General features: G+C 46.8%; 3 protein-coding genes across 18 annotated transcripts; 1 reads left to right on the top strand and 2 right to left on the bottom strand.

The window, feature by feature from the left end:
* Positions 1–207: 207 nt before the first annotated feature.
* prom1b (prominin 1 b) lies at positions 208–11,296 on the bottom strand. Of its 15 annotated transcripts, XM_029850095.1 has the most exons (28): positions 10,633–11,288; positions 7,160–7,221; positions 7,019–7,045; positions 6,712–6,917; positions 6,416–6,536; positions 6,254–6,317; positions 6,055–6,144; positions 5,948–5,971; positions 5,525–5,742; positions 5,368–5,442; positions 5,228–5,291; positions 5,074–5,082; positions 4,814–4,973; positions 4,540–4,692; positions 4,331–4,454; positions 4,104–4,207; positions 3,943–4,027; positions 3,723–3,869; positions 3,528–3,599; positions 3,335–3,427; positions 3,136–3,153; positions 2,963–3,016; positions 2,802–2,882; positions 2,663–2,731; positions 2,484–2,573; positions 2,005–2,120; positions 1,405–1,486; positions 208–1,137 (listed from the first exon to the last, which is right to left on the bottom strand). In XM_029850095.1, the coding sequence occupies exons 1-27, from the start codon at positions 10,901–10,903 to the stop codon at positions 1,423–1,425; spliced, it is 2,661 nt and encodes an 886-aa protein (XP_029705955.1). In that variant the 5' UTR covers positions 10,904–11,288; the 3' UTR covers positions 208–1,137; positions 1,405–1,422.
* A 302-nt stretch (positions 11,297–11,598) lies between these two features.
* Positions 11,599–17,885, bottom strand: tapt1b (transmembrane anterior posterior transformation 1b). Its single transcript, XM_003972474.3, has 14 exons — positions 17,645–17,885; positions 16,359–16,489; positions 16,170–16,288; positions 15,675–15,837; positions 15,465–15,600; positions 15,232–15,329; positions 15,079–15,148; positions 14,856–14,936; positions 14,664–14,773; positions 14,281–14,340; positions 14,007–14,075; positions 13,843–13,919; positions 13,586–13,758; positions 11,599–13,492 (listed from the first exon to the last, which is right to left on the bottom strand). Exons 1-14 carry the CDS (start codon positions 17,820–17,822, stop codon positions 13,251–13,253), a joined length of 1,707 nt encoding a protein of 568 aa, XP_003972523.1. The 5' UTR covers positions 17,823–17,885; the 3' UTR covers positions 11,599–13,250.
* clrn2 (clarin 2) lies at positions 17,809–20,442 on the top strand. 2 transcript variants are annotated; one of them, XM_003972475.2, is made up of 5 exons: positions 17,809–17,936; positions 18,348–18,440; positions 18,596–18,898; positions 19,296–19,475; positions 19,581–20,442. In XM_003972475.2, exons 3-5 carry the CDS (start codon positions 18,646–18,648, stop codon positions 19,847–19,849), a joined length of 702 nt encoding a protein of 233 aa, XP_003972524.1. In that variant the 5' UTR covers positions 17,809–17,936; positions 18,348–18,440; positions 18,596–18,645; the 3' UTR covers positions 19,850–20,442. The 2 variants fall into 2 exon arrangements, with proteins under 2 accessions (XP_003972524.1, XP_029707174.1); XM_029851314.1 differs by having other exon boundaries at positions 18,348–18,898; positions 19,620–20,442.
* The last annotated feature ends 92 nt before the right edge of the window (positions 20,443–20,534 follow it).

The following is a 20,534-nucleotide window of genomic DNA, read 5'->3' as shown; positions in this document are numbered from 1 at the left end:
GGAGGGGTCCAAGAAAACCCCAAAACGCTGCTTTAGATTATATAATCTCATATAGGAGGTTCTTTGACTATTCAGGGGAGAGGGGCTTAAGGAGACGAAGGAGAGTCCAGTAAAATCTAGTAAAATATTTAATTATCTGTCCACCGACTCCACCGTGCGAGTGTGTGTACTTGTGCTTGTGAGTGAATCAGGAGAAGCACAGTCAACGCTTGTTGGAGATGTTTATTCACAGATTTACATCCTCACAGATAACTCCAGCATTATTTTGGTTTGTCAGGCCTCCGATCCTCAGAGGCTTCTGGGATATGTATTTCTCTTACCACAGCATGGCAGAGAAACAAGAAATAGATGCCACAAACCCTGGTCATCAAAGCTGGCCAGACAAGAAGTAGCTGAGACAAAACAATGGCCTGTATTTTATTTCCTTTACCTTACTGATTATTTGGGAACTATAAATTTTCTTTTGTTGAGAGTCAGAGAACATTTTCATGACTGAAAATGAGAAAAAATGTTCTGGACAGAACAAAAATTCTGAAATAAATATTTAAAAAACACCTGTTAAGTCCACACAGCCACACGTTGTCTTGTTAATAAAAAGTATAAATGGTGGATGTTTGGCGAAAATTAGCATGCTAACATACTAAGCTATTTTTAATTCATATCGCTATTTTAGCATCGATAGTTTGACAGTAAGCAAATATATGCTTAATTCCCTTTTGCACAAACTCACCAAATTCATAACTCTCAACAAAGTGTCAAATTATTCCTTAAATACAAACAAGAATCTGAATGATGCAAGCTAAATCATAAATAAAACAGAGGGGCTATACCTACAAAGAAAAATCCTATGGTACTTATAAAATATTAACAAAAATATATAAACCTTTCAAAAGTATTGAAAGTGTAAAAAAAAATTATTTGAGTCACCTTTTAAAAACTGTAAGTACAGTATGTTGTCTTTTCTACATGATAATGAGACGCTAGAAGTCAAATGCTATGCGTTATAACCCTGTAATAACTCTGCCGGTGTTTGAGGTCCTTGTCAAATGGCGTTGAGGGACACCAGAGAGATGAGGAGACGTCCTCACGGGTGAGCTCTGACCATGAGTAAACTCTCAGTTCCAGCCCTCTTGTCCACTGTTGAAACAGAAAGGTTGAATCAATTTATTGCTCAAAATTGACTTATTTTATGAAACTCTAAAGACACAGAGACAAAGAAAAACAATGAATGTGACACGTGCATGCGTTAAAAAACCTTCAGACGTGCCCGCATTTTAGTATTGGTGGATGAAGATGAACAAAAAGTTAAAAAAAATGTGATTATCAAACAGTTTCCTGTTCTCAGAGGGTTAGTTTGTCTAATAAAGATAATGGTTGAAGGAAAAAAATATTCATAATTGGTACCTCGTCGACTTCTTTGGGTCAGCAGTTGGAGGAGCTCGGGGGCGCAGACGCCCGGGAGAAATGGGTCAGAGAATAGGGAGAGCTACACGTGCACAGATGTGTGTCACCATCATTCAGGTAGTAAAACAACAGGTAGATAATGTTTCAGTGAGTGAATCAGGTGGGAGAAAAAAACAGATCCCTCCACCGATCGAGACCAAGATCAAAGACGCGCCCGTCCCAGACTCCACGGGGATCACGCTTCACCTACATCACCCATAATGCAACACAAGAGCGAGGGCGGGAAAGGGAAGACTCCAGTTTAAACAGAGAAGGGGGAAGATGAAATGATCCGTTCCAAAAGAAGAGATGGAAATGACAAATAATAGAAATTTTATTTGCAAAGTTGGTTGTGTGGAGGAAGACCCGCAAAAGATCGACCGAGATCAAAGGTCAAAGTGCAACGAGCCATGGATAGGAAGTACTGGAGGAAGCGAGGAAAGGAGGGGAGAATCAAAGACCAGGAATGTGAATGATGGCAGAAGGAAGACAGAAAGGATCCATTAATTTGATTTCTCTCCAGGATAAAGACAGAGTGGGTCTGCGTGCGTTTGGACTCACTCCTCAAAGACGTCCTCCGTGTCCATCCTCCTGTAGTACTTGGCCAGTTTGATGGAGAAGATGATACTGGGGATGAGCAGGATGGAGCAGCCTCCCAGACCAAACCAGAAGGTGTTCTGGAAAACACGAGTGGGACAAAGACCTTCACTTGCAGCTCAACCAGGCATCGCTCATCAAAATGTGACACTTTAACAGGTTCAATTCACAGAATTATTGCATGTGAACTGCTTAATGCGCAGAATCAATCTGTATGTCTGAGGCCTGATATACAGCTGGGGTTTAAACAGAAAAGGTTAGAGCTCCCCGGGGCAGCTGCATAAACACTGAGTAACTGAGAACACACTGCCCCGATGTCTTCACCCCCCTCCCCAAACCCGCTGCCGCTCCCTCCGACTGCTAAAAAAGGGGGGGTTTATGTTTCTGGTGGAATATTAAACTGAGGACACAGGCGCGTTGGCCGCAGCGTTCTGGAGCTTTACCACTGAGTCGATGATGAAGCTGCAGGCGACGATCTCCATGCTGTCCACCATGTTGCTGATAGGTTTACACGGGGCCACCTCTCCGGACAACTGCAGGGTCCAAACACGCATGACAGCATGAATGTGCATCGAAAGCAACGCCGACTCTCGAAGCGCGCGGGGGGGGGCGTCATACTCACGGAGTTTTTAACCCACTGTGTGTACTGTCTGAAGTATCCCACCAAGCTCTGCATGTAGCCTCTCGTTTCCTGTGCACGACAGAGGACCAATTTAGATTCAGAGACGTCTCGACGGCTGGGACTTTGCGTAGCCGCGTACCTGTTTTACCACATGGGAGGCGTTATGAGCGATCAGATACTCGGCCGCGTCGATGGCACTCAGGATGTTCGTCACCTTGACCTGAAAGGGTGAGACCGGTCATGTGGGAGTGAGCAACACACGGCGGGATGGAAGGTTCTTAAAGGTGCGCGTCTGCTCACCGGCAGGTCGCTGGACGTCCTCTGCAGCTGTTTGATGCTCTGGCTCAAGGTGCTCTGTGAACAAACACACGCCACACAATGGGAACGCTCAACAACGCATCGGCGCCACGGTAACAACACGGCTACAGCAAACACGCACACTGACACGGCAATATGAATGGACTGCTGCTTACCCGTGCTCTGATATATTTCTGTAAACCACCCAATAAAAAAAAACACAAGAAAAAAAGAAGTAAAGTGTTTAATCGACCGCGAATAAGCGCCATTAAGGAACTGGTTATGAATTATTGGTGTGGAAGTGGCGGTTTAGTCTTGAGCTGTGTTTGTGTGGATGTTGGGAACCGTTTTAGCTCTGTGGAGGTCAGTAATTACCATCTCTCGCTCCATTGGAAGCACCTGGTCTCTGTGGATCTGTCTGATACTGCTGGCGTGTCCTTTCAGGGCGTTCTCCAGAGCGCCGCGAGGCTACGCACACCATTGATACAGTATGAAAATGCGAATAAACGACATGGTGAGAAGCATTGCGAGATGGGAAAAGGCTGCTTTAGTGGCCACCTCGACTCACCAGTTGGTCGGCTTGAGCCTCCAGGTCAGCGGAGAAGGTCAGGAGGTCCACGAGAGTGACTCCTTTATTTAACTGTAAGAGCGAAAACAAGGCCGGAACGTCCAACCCAGAAGGTTTAACCTTCCAAACTGAACACGGAGAGAAAATCCCCAAAACGCCTCCCAGCTCTGGTTCAGCGGAAGAGCCCACACGTACCTCAGCCAGGTAGGAGTCGTAGTCGATATATCCGATTCCAGAGTTGGCGAAGTTGATGAGCGCGTCTCTGCCGGCCTGCTCCAGCAGCGAGATGCCCTGCAGGTCCACCTGCACGTTCTCAAACACTTTGGCCAGGTCCTTGTTGTACTGTTCCAGACACACGCTCAAATCATCAGTCTGCTGGGTCAAAAGTTTACCAGCAGCAGAAAGGGAGGCTCACCACGGTTCTGTTGAGGAAGGAGTTGATGTTGAACATGGTCTCCAGCTGCAGGGCGTGATACAGGCCGCTGTTCTCGTAACAGTCGCTGGAAGGAAAACACAAGCGGTTCAGACTGCAAGGTTTTACGAGATTCCAGTTCAGACAGTCTCTTCGTGTCGCACCTGTACATGCTTCCCAGAGTCAGGTCGATGTTTGGATTCTGGAACAGCATTCCGGGAAGGAAGTTCTTCTTGGCGGGATGAACCAGGAACGGCGTGTCAATGATCTACAAACACGCACGTGTGTATTCATGAGCACAGAGTTGCTGCGTTGTCCTGTGACGGGACCCGGGCCAAAATGCACAGAGAGAAGGAAGCGGCGCATTAAGGCGCAGTTCCACATTCGGTACCTTGAACAGCTGTCGGTTAGCCAGCGGCTCGCACAACAGCTTCTCCACGTTGCCGCCGACGACAAACAGAGTGGTTACGACGCCCATCAGCACCCAGGCGAAGATGAACGAGAATCCCACCCCGCTAAAAGAGGAACAAACACAGGAACCTCTTTAGCTGTGAGCTAAACCACTGCCTGCTAGGCCATGCTGTAGTCACGGTAACGTACGCCATAAGCAGGTTTCCACCGGTGTTTGACAGGCAGCCTCTGGTTGTGGGCGTGGCCTGCCTGTCGTAACCACAGGTGCCGCACAGCAGTCCGAGGATGTTGAAGGCCAGGACGAGTACGACCATGCAGAGCGCCCCCACACAGCCGATCCACCTGCAAACACACACACAAACACACACACACACACACACACACACACACACACACACACACACACACACACAGGTGATTTGGCTGAACCAGACCACATTAGAGAGCTTGAAGGCGGACAAACCTGTAGAAATCCATCTGATCAAGCTGTGGATAGTAGGACTCCACCGTTTTCTGCTGCAGATTGAGGAAAGTGGTGAAGTTTGCCAGAGAACTTTCCACTGGGAACATCTTGGCGAAGCTGTTGATTTCTGTTCCAATTTTATCCAGCATGCTCTTGACTCCTGCGGGCAGAAGCACAATCATTCAGGAAGCGACGTGCATGAGCAAAAAAAAAAAGAAAAAGTGATAGCCACACAGGAAAAGGTCAAAAGGGGCTCTTACGAGGCAGAGCTGTGGTCGGGTCAGGCGCAGGTTTGCAGGTCGGAGGTCGGAAAAAAGTCAGAGTTTGTAAAAGCACAAATCAGCGACACTGCGCACACACACACACACACAGGCACACACACACTCACAGGCACACACACACACACTCGGGTACCTGAGACGATGTTCCTAGTCTGCTCTTTCACCAGTCTTGGTGTGTCATTGAAGGACGAGTAACCCTGGAAGAACAGATGATGACGTGTGCGGAGGAAAGATGAAGACAACGACGAAGGTGACGCTCGGACGGAAACTCACCTTCTGAACGATGTTGCTGAGGTCGGTGCCCAGGATGACGTTGACGTTGGCCAAGGCTTGATTGACATCTGCAAGCTGAGACCAACAAGGAGATGATGAATGTGGTGAAGATTACTGATCTTTTTAAAAAAATTCTCAGTCTTCAGTGAGTTGATACCCGGGAGAAATCGGCATTGGCCCCCAGCTGGGCCAGCGTGGCCCGCACGGAGCTACAAGTGTGGGACACGGCGCCGTTGGTGCAGGCGGGGTCCGACAGGGTGTTGGACAGCGAGGCTCGTTCGTCGGACAGACTGGCTTTAAGCCTCCCCGTCGCCTCCTGAAGGACCTCCAGGGCGGAGCTGACGTTCTCCAGGGCCTCCTTGGTCTCCCGCATGGCTGAAACGCAGCGCCATTCTGGTCAAACTGCTGCAAATTCACAGCTTCACCGCAACCGACAACGGCTGAACACTCCGAATAACAGCGACCACACTGACGACACACTGGCACCACGACCACAGGTTGACTGACTCGGGGTCTGGGGCTATAGCACCGACACCAAATCACAACTACTGAAATACACGTTCTGGATCAGGCTAATTACCTTTGATGGCATTCTCAATTTTTGCTACAATGAAGGAAATTTGAGGGCGTTAAAAGGAGATAAAAGGTTCAAAACAGTGAAAGCTAAAGGAGTTGTGCTCATGTTACCTCCTGCCATACGCAGTGCACCGTCCAGGGACGGAACCACTTCCTTTTCCAGCTGACTGTGGATCCGCCCGCCCAGCAAAGGTCCAATATCTGTTAGCAAAAGAGCAAATAGGGAGGTCTGATGACACCAGCGATAAGATGCAGTTAAACACACAAAGAGGCAGATATCAGACAAACACACGGTTCAGGTTTATCTTACTGTCGAGCTCTGACAGAACTTTGTTCTTGGCTGTGATGTACTGACCCATCAGGTAGTCGATTTGCTGCAGAGGACACACAGATCAGAAACACACAGACCACATCAGAGCATTTTTTTGTCCTGTAAGTCCTGTTGGACGGTGCCTGGGACGCCCTGGCATACCGAGGGTGTGTTGTTAGCGAATGTCTTCAGGTCTCTGATATTGGTGTTGATCAACCGCCGCGTGCTCTTGACGTGCAGGCTCATGTTGTGATTGGCAGCGTAGGCGATGACGACCCCCACACTGAAACGCAGACACGAGCAGTGAGGTGTACCAAGATCGGCCAGCAGAGGGCGCCAGAGGCCCATTTACATGCTACATGTGTGCCCACATTGAGGGCATTTTTGGGGACACGAGGGCAGGCCAAAAGTTGAGGATGTCAAAGCCCACGTGTAAGAGATGTTTTAACGTGACTCACATGATTAGGACCGACGTGGCGATGAGCGAGGCGGTGAAGAACCCTCTTTGGCAGTCGGCGTTCTTCCTCTGTCTCTGGTGCATCTCGCCGCCGCAGTTCTCGCAGCACCGACACACGCAGAAACACGCGCCGATGATGGGCGTGACGACCAGGAGCAGGACGCCGACCGTCGTGCATATGAGGAATCCCACTTCGTAGTAGACCCACTGCAGGAAAGAGGGTGAGCGGAGGGTCACTGGTGAGCGATTCTAACACATTGTTTGGTTTTTTTGATTCTTTTTCCTGTCATGTTTTATGTCAGGGTTACCTGCAGTAACAGGACTACATTTTCCGGCTGCAGGCAGGAAAAAAAAAAGAAACAAGCTCAGATTAGGAGGGGAAACCAAGGGTCAAAGGTCACTAAAACCATCCAGCTATGATTTGATTGTAGCTCCAGAACTCCACGTACCTTCCTCCATTCTTCTATTTTGATTCCTCCCATGTTCTGCTGAATGACTTTAATGATCATGTCTGGGGGGGAGAAACCACATTTTTAATCTTATCACTTTTACAACGGACAAAGATAAATCCATTTACGTGGTTGTGAGCAGAAAACACAGATTATGCTGGCAGATTTCCACTTCCGGGACTATGCTGGCAGATTTCCACTTCCGGGACTAAAAACCTGTTTATCTACACTGAAGTCGGTCCAGTTGTCCATCCGTTTATATTTGGGTCAGACGGCCCTAAGCCTACCTGGAAGGTGACAGGTCGCTACCCAGCAGGTAAACACACACACACACACACACACACACACACACACACACACACACACACACACACACACACACACACACAGACAAACTGCATTTACTATTTTCTAGTCTGCTAAATTTGAATGTGTCACATCTGTGGTTGTACTGCTCCTGGCTGTTAAATGACCAGGTTAACTGGTTGACTAACTGGAAACTGTGGGAACGCGCACACCAGGTTGAGAAAAGGAAAACCCGACTTCATCGCTGAGTGTTGCCCCCGTGCGCAAGATGAAACAAACGACACTTTTTATGTCTAACTGCGGTCAGAGATCAGGTGTCCTCCATCATGAGATGGAGGACAGATAACATGGAGATCCCTCGCTTCCTCTCACACACACACACACACACACACGCACACACACACACACACACACGAACACAAAGTCGTTGTGTGTAACTATTGTCTTATGCTCACACACCTGCTGACTTTAACCTGAGGGAGAAAAACATGTCAAGCGTCTTAAGATAAACTAGTTCTGGACTCTTCGTTTTAAAATGTCAGATTAAAATGATGAATTAAGAGTCTAATTGAACGTGCGTTCAGACAGGCTTTGAACATGTATTGATTGTTTCTTGCTGACTTTGAGTTGCAGGATTAGTCCCCCTGGAGAGGAAAGGGAACTGAGATTTCAGTGATCTGTTGTGACCGGATAATCCACTCTCCATCATCTTCCTTTCCACTCCTGTATCTTTGTTTTCTCTTGTTTTCTTAAACCCATTGGACCTGAGGAGACTCGACCCATCACGCCGGCTGAAAACACCCCTGTTTACGCCACATTGTTTGACCACACCTGAACTGCACCGGTGCCACCTGCTCTTGCTCCGCTACTTAGTTAGCATTAGCCAGAGAGGGCAGATAAGCTTGGAGGGCTTAGTTCAGTGACCCAGTATAACAGATACTTCCTCTAAATGGGGGGGGGGGGGTAAAATGCTCTTAGATTCTGACCGAGCAACATGAGGGAATGTGTCAGAAGAACTATTAAACAACGTTGCTGTATAACTGGATATAGGTGTTATTATGTGCTAAGTCCACAACTGCAACCCTCTTACTGTGACGCGTAAATATAGGCTGGCACAATCCGCCACGCTGACCTGACAGATTATCGCCAGCGGGTGGACAAAGCTCACCTTACGCAACCCAACAACCATCTTTAGCTCTGCGTTCATTTAGAATAAAGACAACAACAAAAACAGTTGTCGCAGCCGTTCGAGTTCTGGTCAGGTACGGAGTAATCCTCCGGGATGGGGAGGTTTCAGATTAGATTATATGAAGCCTTAAATCATTACTTAAATAAACTAAGTTGTCGAAAATACACTAAGCGTTGCATAAAATGTGGTAATCTGATATAAGATGACCTTAAATTTACTGCACTAACACAGGATGGTAGCGCATAAGTATTGCTGGATTTAATTAACTTCTTTCTGTCCTGAGGCCCAAAGTGTCCATTTTTGATACAACTACAGATTGAAGTGTTGCTAAGGTCCAACTGATAAATCTTCCTGGAAGAGTGGAGGTGCTATTGGAGCTCAGACAGAGTGAAATTTTCCATATTTTCTTCCTCAGTGTTGCACAGTGACACTATAGGCCATGGAGGTCCTCGTCGGTGGGGGCTAAAGAAAGTTACCCAGCGATTTGAAGCAAAACAACTAAGAGGATTAAGTGGTATTGCTTTTAGTTTGTCCTAAGACGCTTCATGAGATGCACCCTTTGAGGGACACAATGCAGAAAGGAGGTGAGGCAACCCCGTCCTCAAACCCAAACGCGGCTAATTTACTACAAACACATAGAAATAAGATTACTATCAAAACTCACCCACCACCAACCCTAGTAAAAAACCCAAATACCGGCGCCCTGACCCACTTTAGGGCACGTGCGCGTCCGCGTCGTACGTGCTTGCACACGTGTGTTTGTGTGTGACGCTGCCATCTGTGCCAGTGCTAGCTGCGCAATGCTAGCATCAGCCCTCTGGATGCTAATCCCCTAATCTATTCCGCATCAGAGAAATAAGACACTGCCTCCTTACTCAGGAAAAATCCCAAACCCAGCTACTTTCACACTGGGTGGGGGGGAGGGGGGGGGGGTTACATTGACTGTAGGGTCACTTGGAGTGATGGAGGCTGCACCCTGGAGCACTCACCTGTCCATCACACACATGGTTCATTCACAAAAATCAAGATCCCTTTTTGGATGGGACTAGCTCTTTGATCTGTTTGCATCTTTTTATGGATTAAAACACTGCGCCTTTATCTGCCCTCACATCTGAACCCGACTCCTCATTTCTCCACACGCGCTGCCTTTCCTGGAACAATCACAGGTGCGTTTTGCTCGACTGTGGTTATTTATGGCTGGAATCTGTCAGCATCATCCCCCCCGCCGATCAACCTTCATCCTCTTAAATAAGGCGGCGACACGTAACCTCCAGGTCTGGAGGTTCGATGCAGAGGAGAGGCAGCTGAGTGTGATGTGACAGCCTGGTGGTCTCTATGGGGATGTGTGTGACGATGAATCATATGGCGTTAGTATGCAGGAGCAGCATATGGTGCGATGGATTAAGGTATTACACGGTGATGCAGGTGACTGAGAAAGCCTCCCTCTAATCGGTGATCTGCTAATTGATTACCCAGCCAGCAGCTCTAACCCTGGACACCAAAATGGCAGCAACTTAAACCCGGCAATCCTATTTCATTGTGTCATCCTCCGACGTGGCCACTAGCAAAGCGCTTTGAGGTGGTTGGTTGCGGGACTCGCCAATAGGTGGACTTGGTCTGCAGGGATGGTGGAGAGATGACCAGAAATCAAGTCAGGGGATCACTAACCTACATGAGCTATGGATCCGGGCAATCTGCTGATTTAAAGGCCCAACGGGCAAATATGATCAATGCTGCTCCCACATTTAGCAATTGGCTAACAATGATGATGATTAAAGTGAATAAATTGTTGAAGACAGTGGATGTAGATTCTTTTAAAATGTGACACCATCATCATCCCTCCACCCAACTCTCAGTATGTGATGTTGAAGAAAAGGCACATTTAAACATAATTACATGTAAAATGTGTAAAAGTTGCAGGAAATACAGGGGCGATAATGGGGGACAAAGGACCACAGGTGTAGGCCCACAGTCTCACCTTTGGGGAAGGGGTTCGGCTGGACAACGTAGAGGAAAGCGTGGACTACGTGGAAGAGGAGCCCGATGGGCCCCGGCTCGTAGTAAGCGTGGGTGTCATAAACCGCCGCGGGGACAAAGCCGAAGTCCAAAGGTTCCACCGGCGGAGGGGACCGCTGTCTGCGGGGGTCCGGCTGGCCCTCAGCCGGGAGCGCACTCCTCTCGTCCTCCGGCTGCTCGCCGCTAGTGGCCCCCCAGCAGAGCAGCAGGACGAGCCACCTGGCCCACAACATGGCTCAGAAAGTCCAGTGTCGTAGGAGGAAGAAATAAAAGTCAAAGGAAGTCCCGAGGCCGTCTATGGAGAGATGGGGAGGAGAGGAGGGATGAGGGGGGGCGACACCTGTTCCTCTCGGTGATTTAGTATCCAAAAGTCCGCCGCGGTCGACCGAAGGGCGGCCTCCACCGTCACCATCAACACTCGGGGCTCTGGCAGCTCTCAGGAACCGAGTTTTGTGGCTCCAGACTCATGACGGACATCTCAGAGGACACCTTCCGATGCCTTCGCTCTCGCCGGCGGACGCCGCTTAATCTGGCGCGCGCGTCAGGACCGGGGATGCGCGCTCCCGCTTAAACTTTAGCAGGCGCGAGACCGCGCTGGCCAATCACCTGTCGAGGTCTCTCTCTCTCTTTCTCTCAACGTCTCTCTCTCTTTCTCCTTGCGGGTAAATGAAGAAAAAGAAATAAATTGTAATTCTGTTGTTTTTTTGTCATATTTCTCTGAATAGGATGCAATAATATTATTGTTGTTATAAGTTTCTTAGAGGTTTTTGGTGTGAACCAGGTGAGGGCCCTACAGCAGCAGGTGTCTCAGTGTTAATGTGAGCCAAGTTGGCCAGTTTAAGCTAAAACTCCAAAGTTCACATCCAGTCTGTCTAAGTCTGGACTCTCTTCACTGATTCTTGTTCAAGTCACATCACACAGGCAGGCGTTACTTTACAAAATCTGTGTTTTATTCTCCTTCCACCACGTGGATGAATGATGCTGGCTGTACATGAAAAATAAAGAACATATCCAAACCTTGCACATGTGCTTTGGTACACTGATGCACTGCAAATCATCCACCTGTGTCTCACACACACACACACACACACACACCTGATGCATTCATGGAAAAATGGACGTCTTCAAAAAAACTCTTATGAAATAGATTTGTCTGGGGGATATTTGTGGAATGACCAGTAAATATCAAACCTTTTTTTTAATTAGTTTTAGGGCCACATAATTATGTGAAAATAAAATGTTTATATATATTTTTTCCACCTTGACAGCTTTATACCTTTTGGGGTCATGCGGGGGTGCTGGAGTCTGTCCCAGCTGCAACACACAGTACCCCTGCAGGGGCCCTATATGAGCATTTGGGGATTCGGCACCTTGCTCAGGGGTACCTCAGCAGTGTCCTGGCACCTCCGATATATAAATAATAGCAAAGAAATATATAAAAATAAAAACGCTTTCGGTTTAGATCGTTTAAAAATGAGCAGATATTCCATTTTCCTGCACCCACCATTCGGCTCATTGACACAACTTTAGAAAATGCTCCATTTCTGTTACATCTGGAGCTTCCACGACCTTTAAAAACAGCCTTTAATGGGATTCTTGTCATGAAAATAATCATTAGAAACAACTGGAAAACTCACACTCTCTCTCACACACACGCACACTGTTGACTTGAGCTCACAACAACACAGTGATCTTATGCTAAAACACAATTATTTGTGGGGTACATGCTTTAACGGCGAAGCACCAGGAAAATAAAACTCCGGCACTCTCCTCAGAAATCCACTTCAAAACATCTCCGCCTCTAATATCAGGCACCGTTCAACTCAGTGCTTCGATGTCATCGTAAATTGCACAATATTAAAGGTTCAGTAGGAGCTCAGACGGAACCATCGGCGCGTGGACTGAGCCGTGCCAGACCGGACGCGGTTCGGTTTTCGCATCTGGGATTTTTCTGCGCACGTGTGCGGCGGCGACTACCTGGAGTCTCCATGTGAACATCTGGGCTCATCTGTAAGAAACCTTTTCAAAACGGCGACATCAAAATGACTTTTAGAAGACTGGGTCTTCATCCTGCAGTTGGACCTGGACGATTTTAGAAGAAGAAAAAAAAAAAAATGACCTCGCGCTCTTAGAAATGCACTTTTTTGACGGAGTTTCAAATTGAAAACACGGTTAAAAAAGAACTTCTGCCGTTTGTTCTTCCTCGAAACGACTCCGGGCTGTCCTGTACGTGTGATTGTGCTTTAGAACTCCAACTCGCACAGTCCCCGCTGGTTTTTTTTGTTGTTGTTGTTGGTTTTTTAAACTCTTGCTCCACCGCAGCTGCTCGTGCCAGTTTCCCCCCGCCGCCATTGCCGACGCTGCCCGGGTCACGGGGCACTGACAGGACCAGACGGAAACATCTGAAGTGACCTCTGATGCTCTTTAGTAACAGCTTTATGCCATGGCTGCTTGTGTCACTAATAAATAAATAAATATTCCATGGGTCGGCGGGACAAAGTACCCGTCCACTGGACCCGTGTCTGATCCCTGAACATTGCTGCTTTGTCAGGACGCTGACTGGCTATTTTTAGATGGCTCTCAGTCTATTCTGTTGCCACAGATAGTGAAGCGGTCTATTTCCAGCAAATCTTTCTTGGGTCTTCTCGGTTCTAGGCCGTCTCCGTCCTGTCCCGTGTTGATGATGATTATTTTTTCCTCGTCCTCGTCCGGCGTCGTCAGGAATGTGTCCGAGTCAATCTTGGGGAGAGCAGAGGCGGAGCTCTGGACCAAGTTGGCGGCCTCAACGTTGTCTGGCAATCCTTCTTCTTCACTTGTGGCTTCTGCAGAGAGACAGTGAGGGACGATCAATGACAACGTCCATACGTCCTTCGTCACGTGTAGCTATTTAGGAATACAGATTAGCGCCTCCCTACCTTTCTGTGGTGCTGTGTGGACGATTTTTGTACGGTTCGCTTTGGAATTTACACGGCTGGAGACGGCAGAGGGTGGAGGGTCAAAAAGCTTTTCCTCCATGTTGGCCTCTTTGACGAATATACAAGAGGTCCCCAGCAGCACGATACTGTTGAGCACCTTCAGAGTGATCATCCTGCTCCCAAACACAAAAACATGAAGAAACTGGACCGCAGAAACTGCAGACAATGTAGATTTGATGGGAAATGAAAGGATTTACCCCAGATAAAAGAGCAGCACACACATAAAGGAGAGTGAACCCTGGATCTTCACTGAGCTGCTCACTACTCTGATCAACTGAAGGAGGAGTAAACACAAGAGCGAACCCAGACAACATTAGAATGTGGACCATATCAGTAGAAATTCCCATGAAGAGTGACTGACCAGCAGTGCTAAAGGAAGAGGGATGAAGCCCATTCTTCTGGATACCGAGTCACTGTAGTCCGTGTAAGCCTGCAGATGGTATTCAAATGAAGTCATGTTTCTAACTCTCCAAGTGATATTTTAGACCTAATATAGTCAATTAAAGTCAGAATATATCAGAAAAAGAGGATGTCAGCGCATGCAGTTTTTATCCTGACTGTCAAAACGACGTAGTTTATCCTGTAAAGGCCGTCCGTGGAGAGACGGGGTGTGTTTGAAGCACAGTTTCACTTACGTTTTTCTGTCGGCTGCTGACCAGGTCAAAGGCCAGGCTGGCCTTGTATTCCCCGTATACCTGGACACAAACACATCCGTGAGACGTGGCAGAATCGCTCAGACAGTGAAAACGTCTCTGCGTGACACCGGCCCGACTGAATTTTGATCACAATGGTGATAAAAAGGGAATTTTAGAGCCACCGTCACTCGGTGTGTAAGGTTTGTGAGCGTTTGTTTGACAGATTGGAGCTAGAGGGGTCAATCCCTCCGTGCTGAGTTGGTTTTGTTGCGTAATAAAAAGACAAGATTTGTCCATCAGGCATATTTTGTGTAACTTTAGATCCAAGGGCAATTTGTCCGCTGGATTAAACCGGCCCCGACGCTTATCGGCGGCGAACTCACATCAGCACTGATGTCGTTGAACTTGGTGATGAAGGCGTGTTTGACAACATCCACGGTGACCTCTGAGGCCAGCACCATGACGACGTCAGGAAACAGCACCCACAGATGGTCTGAACATATCAAATAGGTCATAGCAGGTCACTCTCAATGCCACCTTCGACATAAGCCGTGAACATTTACTCGCATCGTTACCGGCGTTCCATGAAAACTGCTCCATGTTTCGGAGACACACAATGAGCAGGAGGATGCAGTTGGTGAACCTCTCTTTGATGTCTGCGGGGAACAAAACGAATCAATCCTGGATTAACCTACTTTCTTCTCCCCGTGACTCCACTCCATTTCATAAATGTGTCTTTTACTAAATCGGCGAGTTCAAAGGCCAACTTTAAACACGGCGCCGGGTAGCCTCACTCACCGCTGTTTGACATCTGGAACAGGTTGTTCTTCTCAAACTTCTTGAACACGCTTCCCTTAATCTCCACAAACTGCAAAAAGCAAAGAAAAACAGGCAAAGTAAACAAAGCTGCAGCCACGGTGACACCGGCGTGTCTGTGCGAGCTGGACTCACGTTGTTTGACATCATGATGGTGAGCAGGGACTTGTTGTGGGAGTTGAAGGCTACGTTGAGAGTGGTGGCCTGAACCATAATGAGGATGGCGTGGAGAACTGCAGGAAATGCACGCTAAGGACATAGCTAGACTGAGGACTGAGAAGGTGTCATAACAGCTTGTTATAACAATGTACCGATGAACATCAAAGGCAGTCTGACCCAAGCATTAAACGGTTTGTCGGTGAGGATACAAACATAAAGCACCGCCATGAAAAAGTGAGGAATCACGCCAATGTGTGCTCTCTTTTTCTCCTTTGGTTCTGTGGCGGTCCAGTACAGAGCGTCCAGTATGTCCTGGCCGAAAGAGGAGAACAGGCGGTCTGCCACCTGACAACACAATGGGGGCAGGATGAGCCGCTGTGATGAGCTGAGGCACACTTGCAGGTATGGTCTGGCTGTACCTCCAACATGTTGTATATGATGTACAGTTTGATGACAGACTGTCCCCTGATCAGGTGGTACATCATGGAGTAATCCACGTAGCTCATCATAGAGTAGCACAGCACCATGATAAAACCTTTGAGCACATCACACACCTGGGCAGGCTGGAGCAGACGGGAGCCACTAATGCAACGACACGTGTTTGTTAATGAGGATGAAAACAACAGAGCATGTGAAAATCAGGTAGCGCTCTACAGTCCCCTAGAGGCCAGGAACGGCAGTGCAGCCTCAATTCAGCTTGCAAATTATTCCTCAAATTTGAGGACTTCCTACTTATTGTTGCTAAATTTACACCAATCAGGGACCAGAGACAACATCTGCACACCAGGAACAGCTATCCAATAAATGAACGCTTTTTCTCTAAAGTCTTGGATTTAATCAAATAAACTATTCAATGGGAATGATAAGCAAACATTGGGATTATTTTCACGTCCGACCCTTAAACTAAGCTTTACCTGAAGCCACAACAGGGCAGCGTGAGAAGCCGCAAAAGTGCCAGAATCACCCTGAGGGGAAGCAGGGTGAACACATAGAGGAAGGCATCCAAACACAGGAAGAAGCCAAATGTCATCAGCTAACAAGAAAACAGCAGAGCATTAATACACATTCCTGTGTAATTGTAAAAAATGTGTTTTTATATTTACCTTCTCGAGCTCCTTGGGGATCCGGAGGCAAGTGTAGACCCTTTCCCTGCGCTCTGTGTATTTGGCCTCATTGTGCTCCAGGAAGTAGCCTCTGGTGAGTTCAGTAGTTATGAATCGGAACAGGGAAAGATCTACAGCAGCAAACAGAGACCAGACACTAAACATAAACATCTTGTGTTTCCAGAAACACACAGGTGCTGGCATCAACAACCCCAGAATGACTTATTAAAAGTGTAAATGTGAATGACACAGATCAAATATTTATGGACCTTTGATGTATGTTCCACTTTCCATCATGTCAAACCACAACAACCTCCTGCCCTGTCAGGAGCTCTTTTGATGCGTTCAAATTGCACATTTCCACATTGTTTTTAGACCACAATGCTGCCGCAGAGTCGCAGCAGGTACCTTCTCACGCTGGAAGCACATAACCTGAATGCTCTATTTCGAAACAATTTTGCCTTGAACTTTGACACCGCTCATCCCCACACAAGTGGAAGCCATAAAAATGCTTTGCACATACTGAAATATGATTGCAGATTCTTTTCTCTGCAAAATAACTATAATTTGCCTGCACACTGGTGTCAACACGAGAAAAACAGCTAGAAAGCAGTTGTACTTGCAGACTGCAGTGTCGGAGCCCTTTCCAAAGGACAATTGGTCATATTTTTTAATACAGTACTTATATAACCATTGTCCCTTGCTGGTATAAAATGGTATGTGGACGATCAGGATACCAGGGACTTATCTCCATGTTACTGGTCCAGAAAGAATTCACCTGTTGGAATGTTGCCTTTAAATGAAAGAGTTGCGCCCTTTTAAAACCGTGCAAATTAGCAGGGACATCCAATGCACGGAACAAACCAGAAGCGCACAAAATTGTATGGCCATGCGCGTCCATGGACTTTTGGCGTGCGTGTGGGAGCCCCCCTTAGTGAAAACACTGCAAACACACCTTTGGCAAGAAACGCCACAGCATTAGGAGAAAGTGCGTTATTCCATGAAACAGTGGAGACAATCGTAAATAACAAGAATCCTTCTCCAAATATTGGTCTTTTAGCTCGGTGTTTAGTAAACAGAGGCTGTTACAATAGGCGCTAGTTGCATCTTGCATCGCAAACTAGCAAACGCGCTCGGGGAACCTTGCTAGAACAGATAACCGAGCATACGACGCAATTATGTGGCTGAAAATTCAATACAAACGGGTAGAATGGAACCACCGTGGAGTATCTGCTAGCTAAATCTGTCAAACTGGGTGTTTCTGTAATACCGAAGCTAGCTCCCACCTGACAGGTTGCGTTTCTTGTCCTTACTGTCGCCATTTTTATCGCTGAACCTCAGCGACTCCGTGAATCCGTATTTCCCCGTGTTGTTCCTCACTCTGTCGGACTTCTTGTCCCACTCGCTGTCCTCTTTCTCCTTCTCCTTTTCCTCTCCCAGACCTGACGACAGCGAGTCCGCCATCTTCGTCAAACGGTCTCATCTGCTGCCTGGGAGACTGACATCTGGGTCACGTGACCCGACGTCATCGTGTGGTGCAGTTGCGAGAAACCGCCAGATGGGGTCGCTAAAACGCCGGTGAGTGTTTTGTCATGGAACGTTGACGTTCCACGCTTCAAGAAATGGGAACCGTTCTGACGTTTACATCACTGGGATGAGATGTAGAGCGGATAAAACCAATGAAAGGGAGCACATTGTATGTTTGGCTGCGTGATCAATTATTCTAAATAGTTTATGCTTATATATAATTTCTTGCCAATTCTGTGAAGGAAGGTGAATAAGGCTACAAAGTGATCTGTTGTGACTCCAGCGGGGAGAATAGAGCTTTTGATGGCCTTTGTAGGCTTTGTAATAAATAAATTGAGCGTGCATAAATGCAAGCTTTTAAATGTCTCATCTGCATTTGCTCACGAATTTATTGCTCTTTTGCCACTGACAGGCACTTTGCATGTAAAGCTTTGAGGCTTCTAATTTGGGTTTTATTTCCAGGCGAAATGTCAAGTCCTTACACGTAATTCATCACTCGCATAGACGCACGCGCGTGTGGCTGACGCACGGCGCGGGGATATAGAGTTTCTCCCGGTAAGAGATCTCTCTGACCGCTATAGATTCGGTTTTCCCTCCTCTGTGGCTCACAGATACACACATGGAATATTTTCCCCGTGTTTCCAACAGTAATGCTATTTTAGATTTTAATCTAGAATAAATTCATGGTGCTCAACGAACGCGCTTTGCAGTCGCTGCCCGGCGTCGTGTTACCCTCCGCGGGGCATCATGGGCTCCTAAGATGCCTTCGCTGTGGAAACGGATAACATTCTCGTTCGCTTCGGTCCTCTGCGTGGGTTCGGTGGCTCTTCTGGTTGTGGCCCTTTCCACGGAGCAGTGGGTCGCCGCGCGGATCCTTTGCAAAACCGGTGCGGAGATAGTGAACGCGTCTCACCCGGAGCTGGAGCAGTTCATCGGGGACATTTACTTCGGTTTATTCCAGGGACGAAAGGCCAAGAGGTGTGGGCTGGGCAAGAGACGCTCCAGAATACACAGTAAGCTACAGTAAAAGCACTCAAAAAGAGTCAAAATCTGTACTCTCTCGAGTGGTGGTTTTTACAGCAATGTGTTTTGCCTGTTTGACAATAATTATTTATAATTATCAGTCTTGTTTCTTTTCTGCTCTTGGATCCAAAATAAAGTGTATTGTTTTAGGATAATTTACTGAAGAACACAGCACCCCAGCATGCTTAAATGTCATAATAACCTATAATGGAATAAATACTTTTTTCAAAAAAAGTTTCAATAAATCTCCAATCAGAAAAGATATGAAGGTGGTACATCATCAGGGTCATTTACAACGAATGCTGAATCTAAATTTAAAGTCACCTTCCTGTGTAATTCAACTGTAACCCTTCACATAAAATCCCATCTTTGTTCCTCTTTGTCCAGTTTTTCCAAAGCTTGTGCAGTCTATCAACGGTGGCCTACACATGATGGTGATCCTCTTCCTGCTGGTGGCCATGGGCTTTGCGCTGGTTAGTTTATCCTTCTGCATTTATAATGCTCGCAAGGTCCCCTACCAGAGCATTAAAGGCTACAAAGGGATCTACTTGTGGAACTGCATTGCGGGTATGTGATCACACTTCTGTCTCTATTATACTGCTTCCAGTTCTGTGTATTTATTTACGTCTGAGTGACCTGCAACCATCACCTTGGTTTTTTGTTTTTTTTTAGCTTTTTTCGTGGGCCTAGCTTTGTTGTGTTTCCTAGCAGCTATGAGGCACCATAGGCTAACTGAGCGGGTGGCCAATTTTCGAGAGACCCTCTTTGTGCTGGTTGTCCTGGAGGACAGACTGGACTGGTCTTTCTGGCTTGGCCTCGGCAGTGTTGCAACTCACTTTGCCATCTGTGGAGTGGTGGCAATGAGTCGAATCAAACTGCCCAAACCAGAGATCAAGAAGCCCGAAGAACCAACTATCTCTTCCCTGGACCTGCTTTACTGAACTCTGACCTTCAGCAATGAACTTTCAGCTCTTTTATAACTGAGAGTGGATTAAAACAGTGACTGAAGGCAAAAGGAAACACTGTGCCAGAGCCTGTTTCAGAGACACATTTATGCTTAGTTGGATATCCTTTCAGAAACCTTTTATTATTATTTTTTTCACTGTAGAATACTATTTGACTATTTGCACTTCCAATACTGTCATTGCTTTTAAATGTAAAATCAGTGTTTAATCATGTGTGTTAATTCATATATGTGATGAGGTAACTGTTGGCCATTATGTCAGTTTAGAATTTCCATCCTTCAATTAATTTTCTGTGATTAATATGTTCAATAAAAATATGTCCTCTTGTGAATGTATTATTTAGTGCTGGCTTTGAGTTGTTTAAACTGTTTTGGATATAATGTTGATTGTCAGAAATGACAAGGAAAATAAAGATAAGTGGATATGATATTGTCTTCAGAATTGGATGTAGTGCAAGGTAAAATAATATTGTAAGCTTATAACTGATAAGATGCACCGAGACCTGGATAGAAAATGATAGAAAATGCTCTGCATTCATAACAGCTTTTGTGTTGCTACACTATAAGCATTTGTGTGTGTGATATACTAATTACTAATACTACTGTCTACTGCTGGTTTTCTGAAGCATCGCGGGGAATCAAAGTCCCTTGCGTGTTCACAA

Source organism: Takifugu rubripes, chromosome 17 (genome assembly GCF_901000725.2).
Source record: "Takifugu rubripes chromosome 17, fTakRub1.2, whole genome shotgun sequence".
NCBI lineage: Eukaryota > Metazoa > Chordata > Actinopteri > Tetraodontiformes > Tetraodontidae > Takifugu > Takifugu rubripes.
Note: the sequence above shows the minus strand (reverse complement) of the source record. Positions and strands in the feature narration are given on the sequence as shown.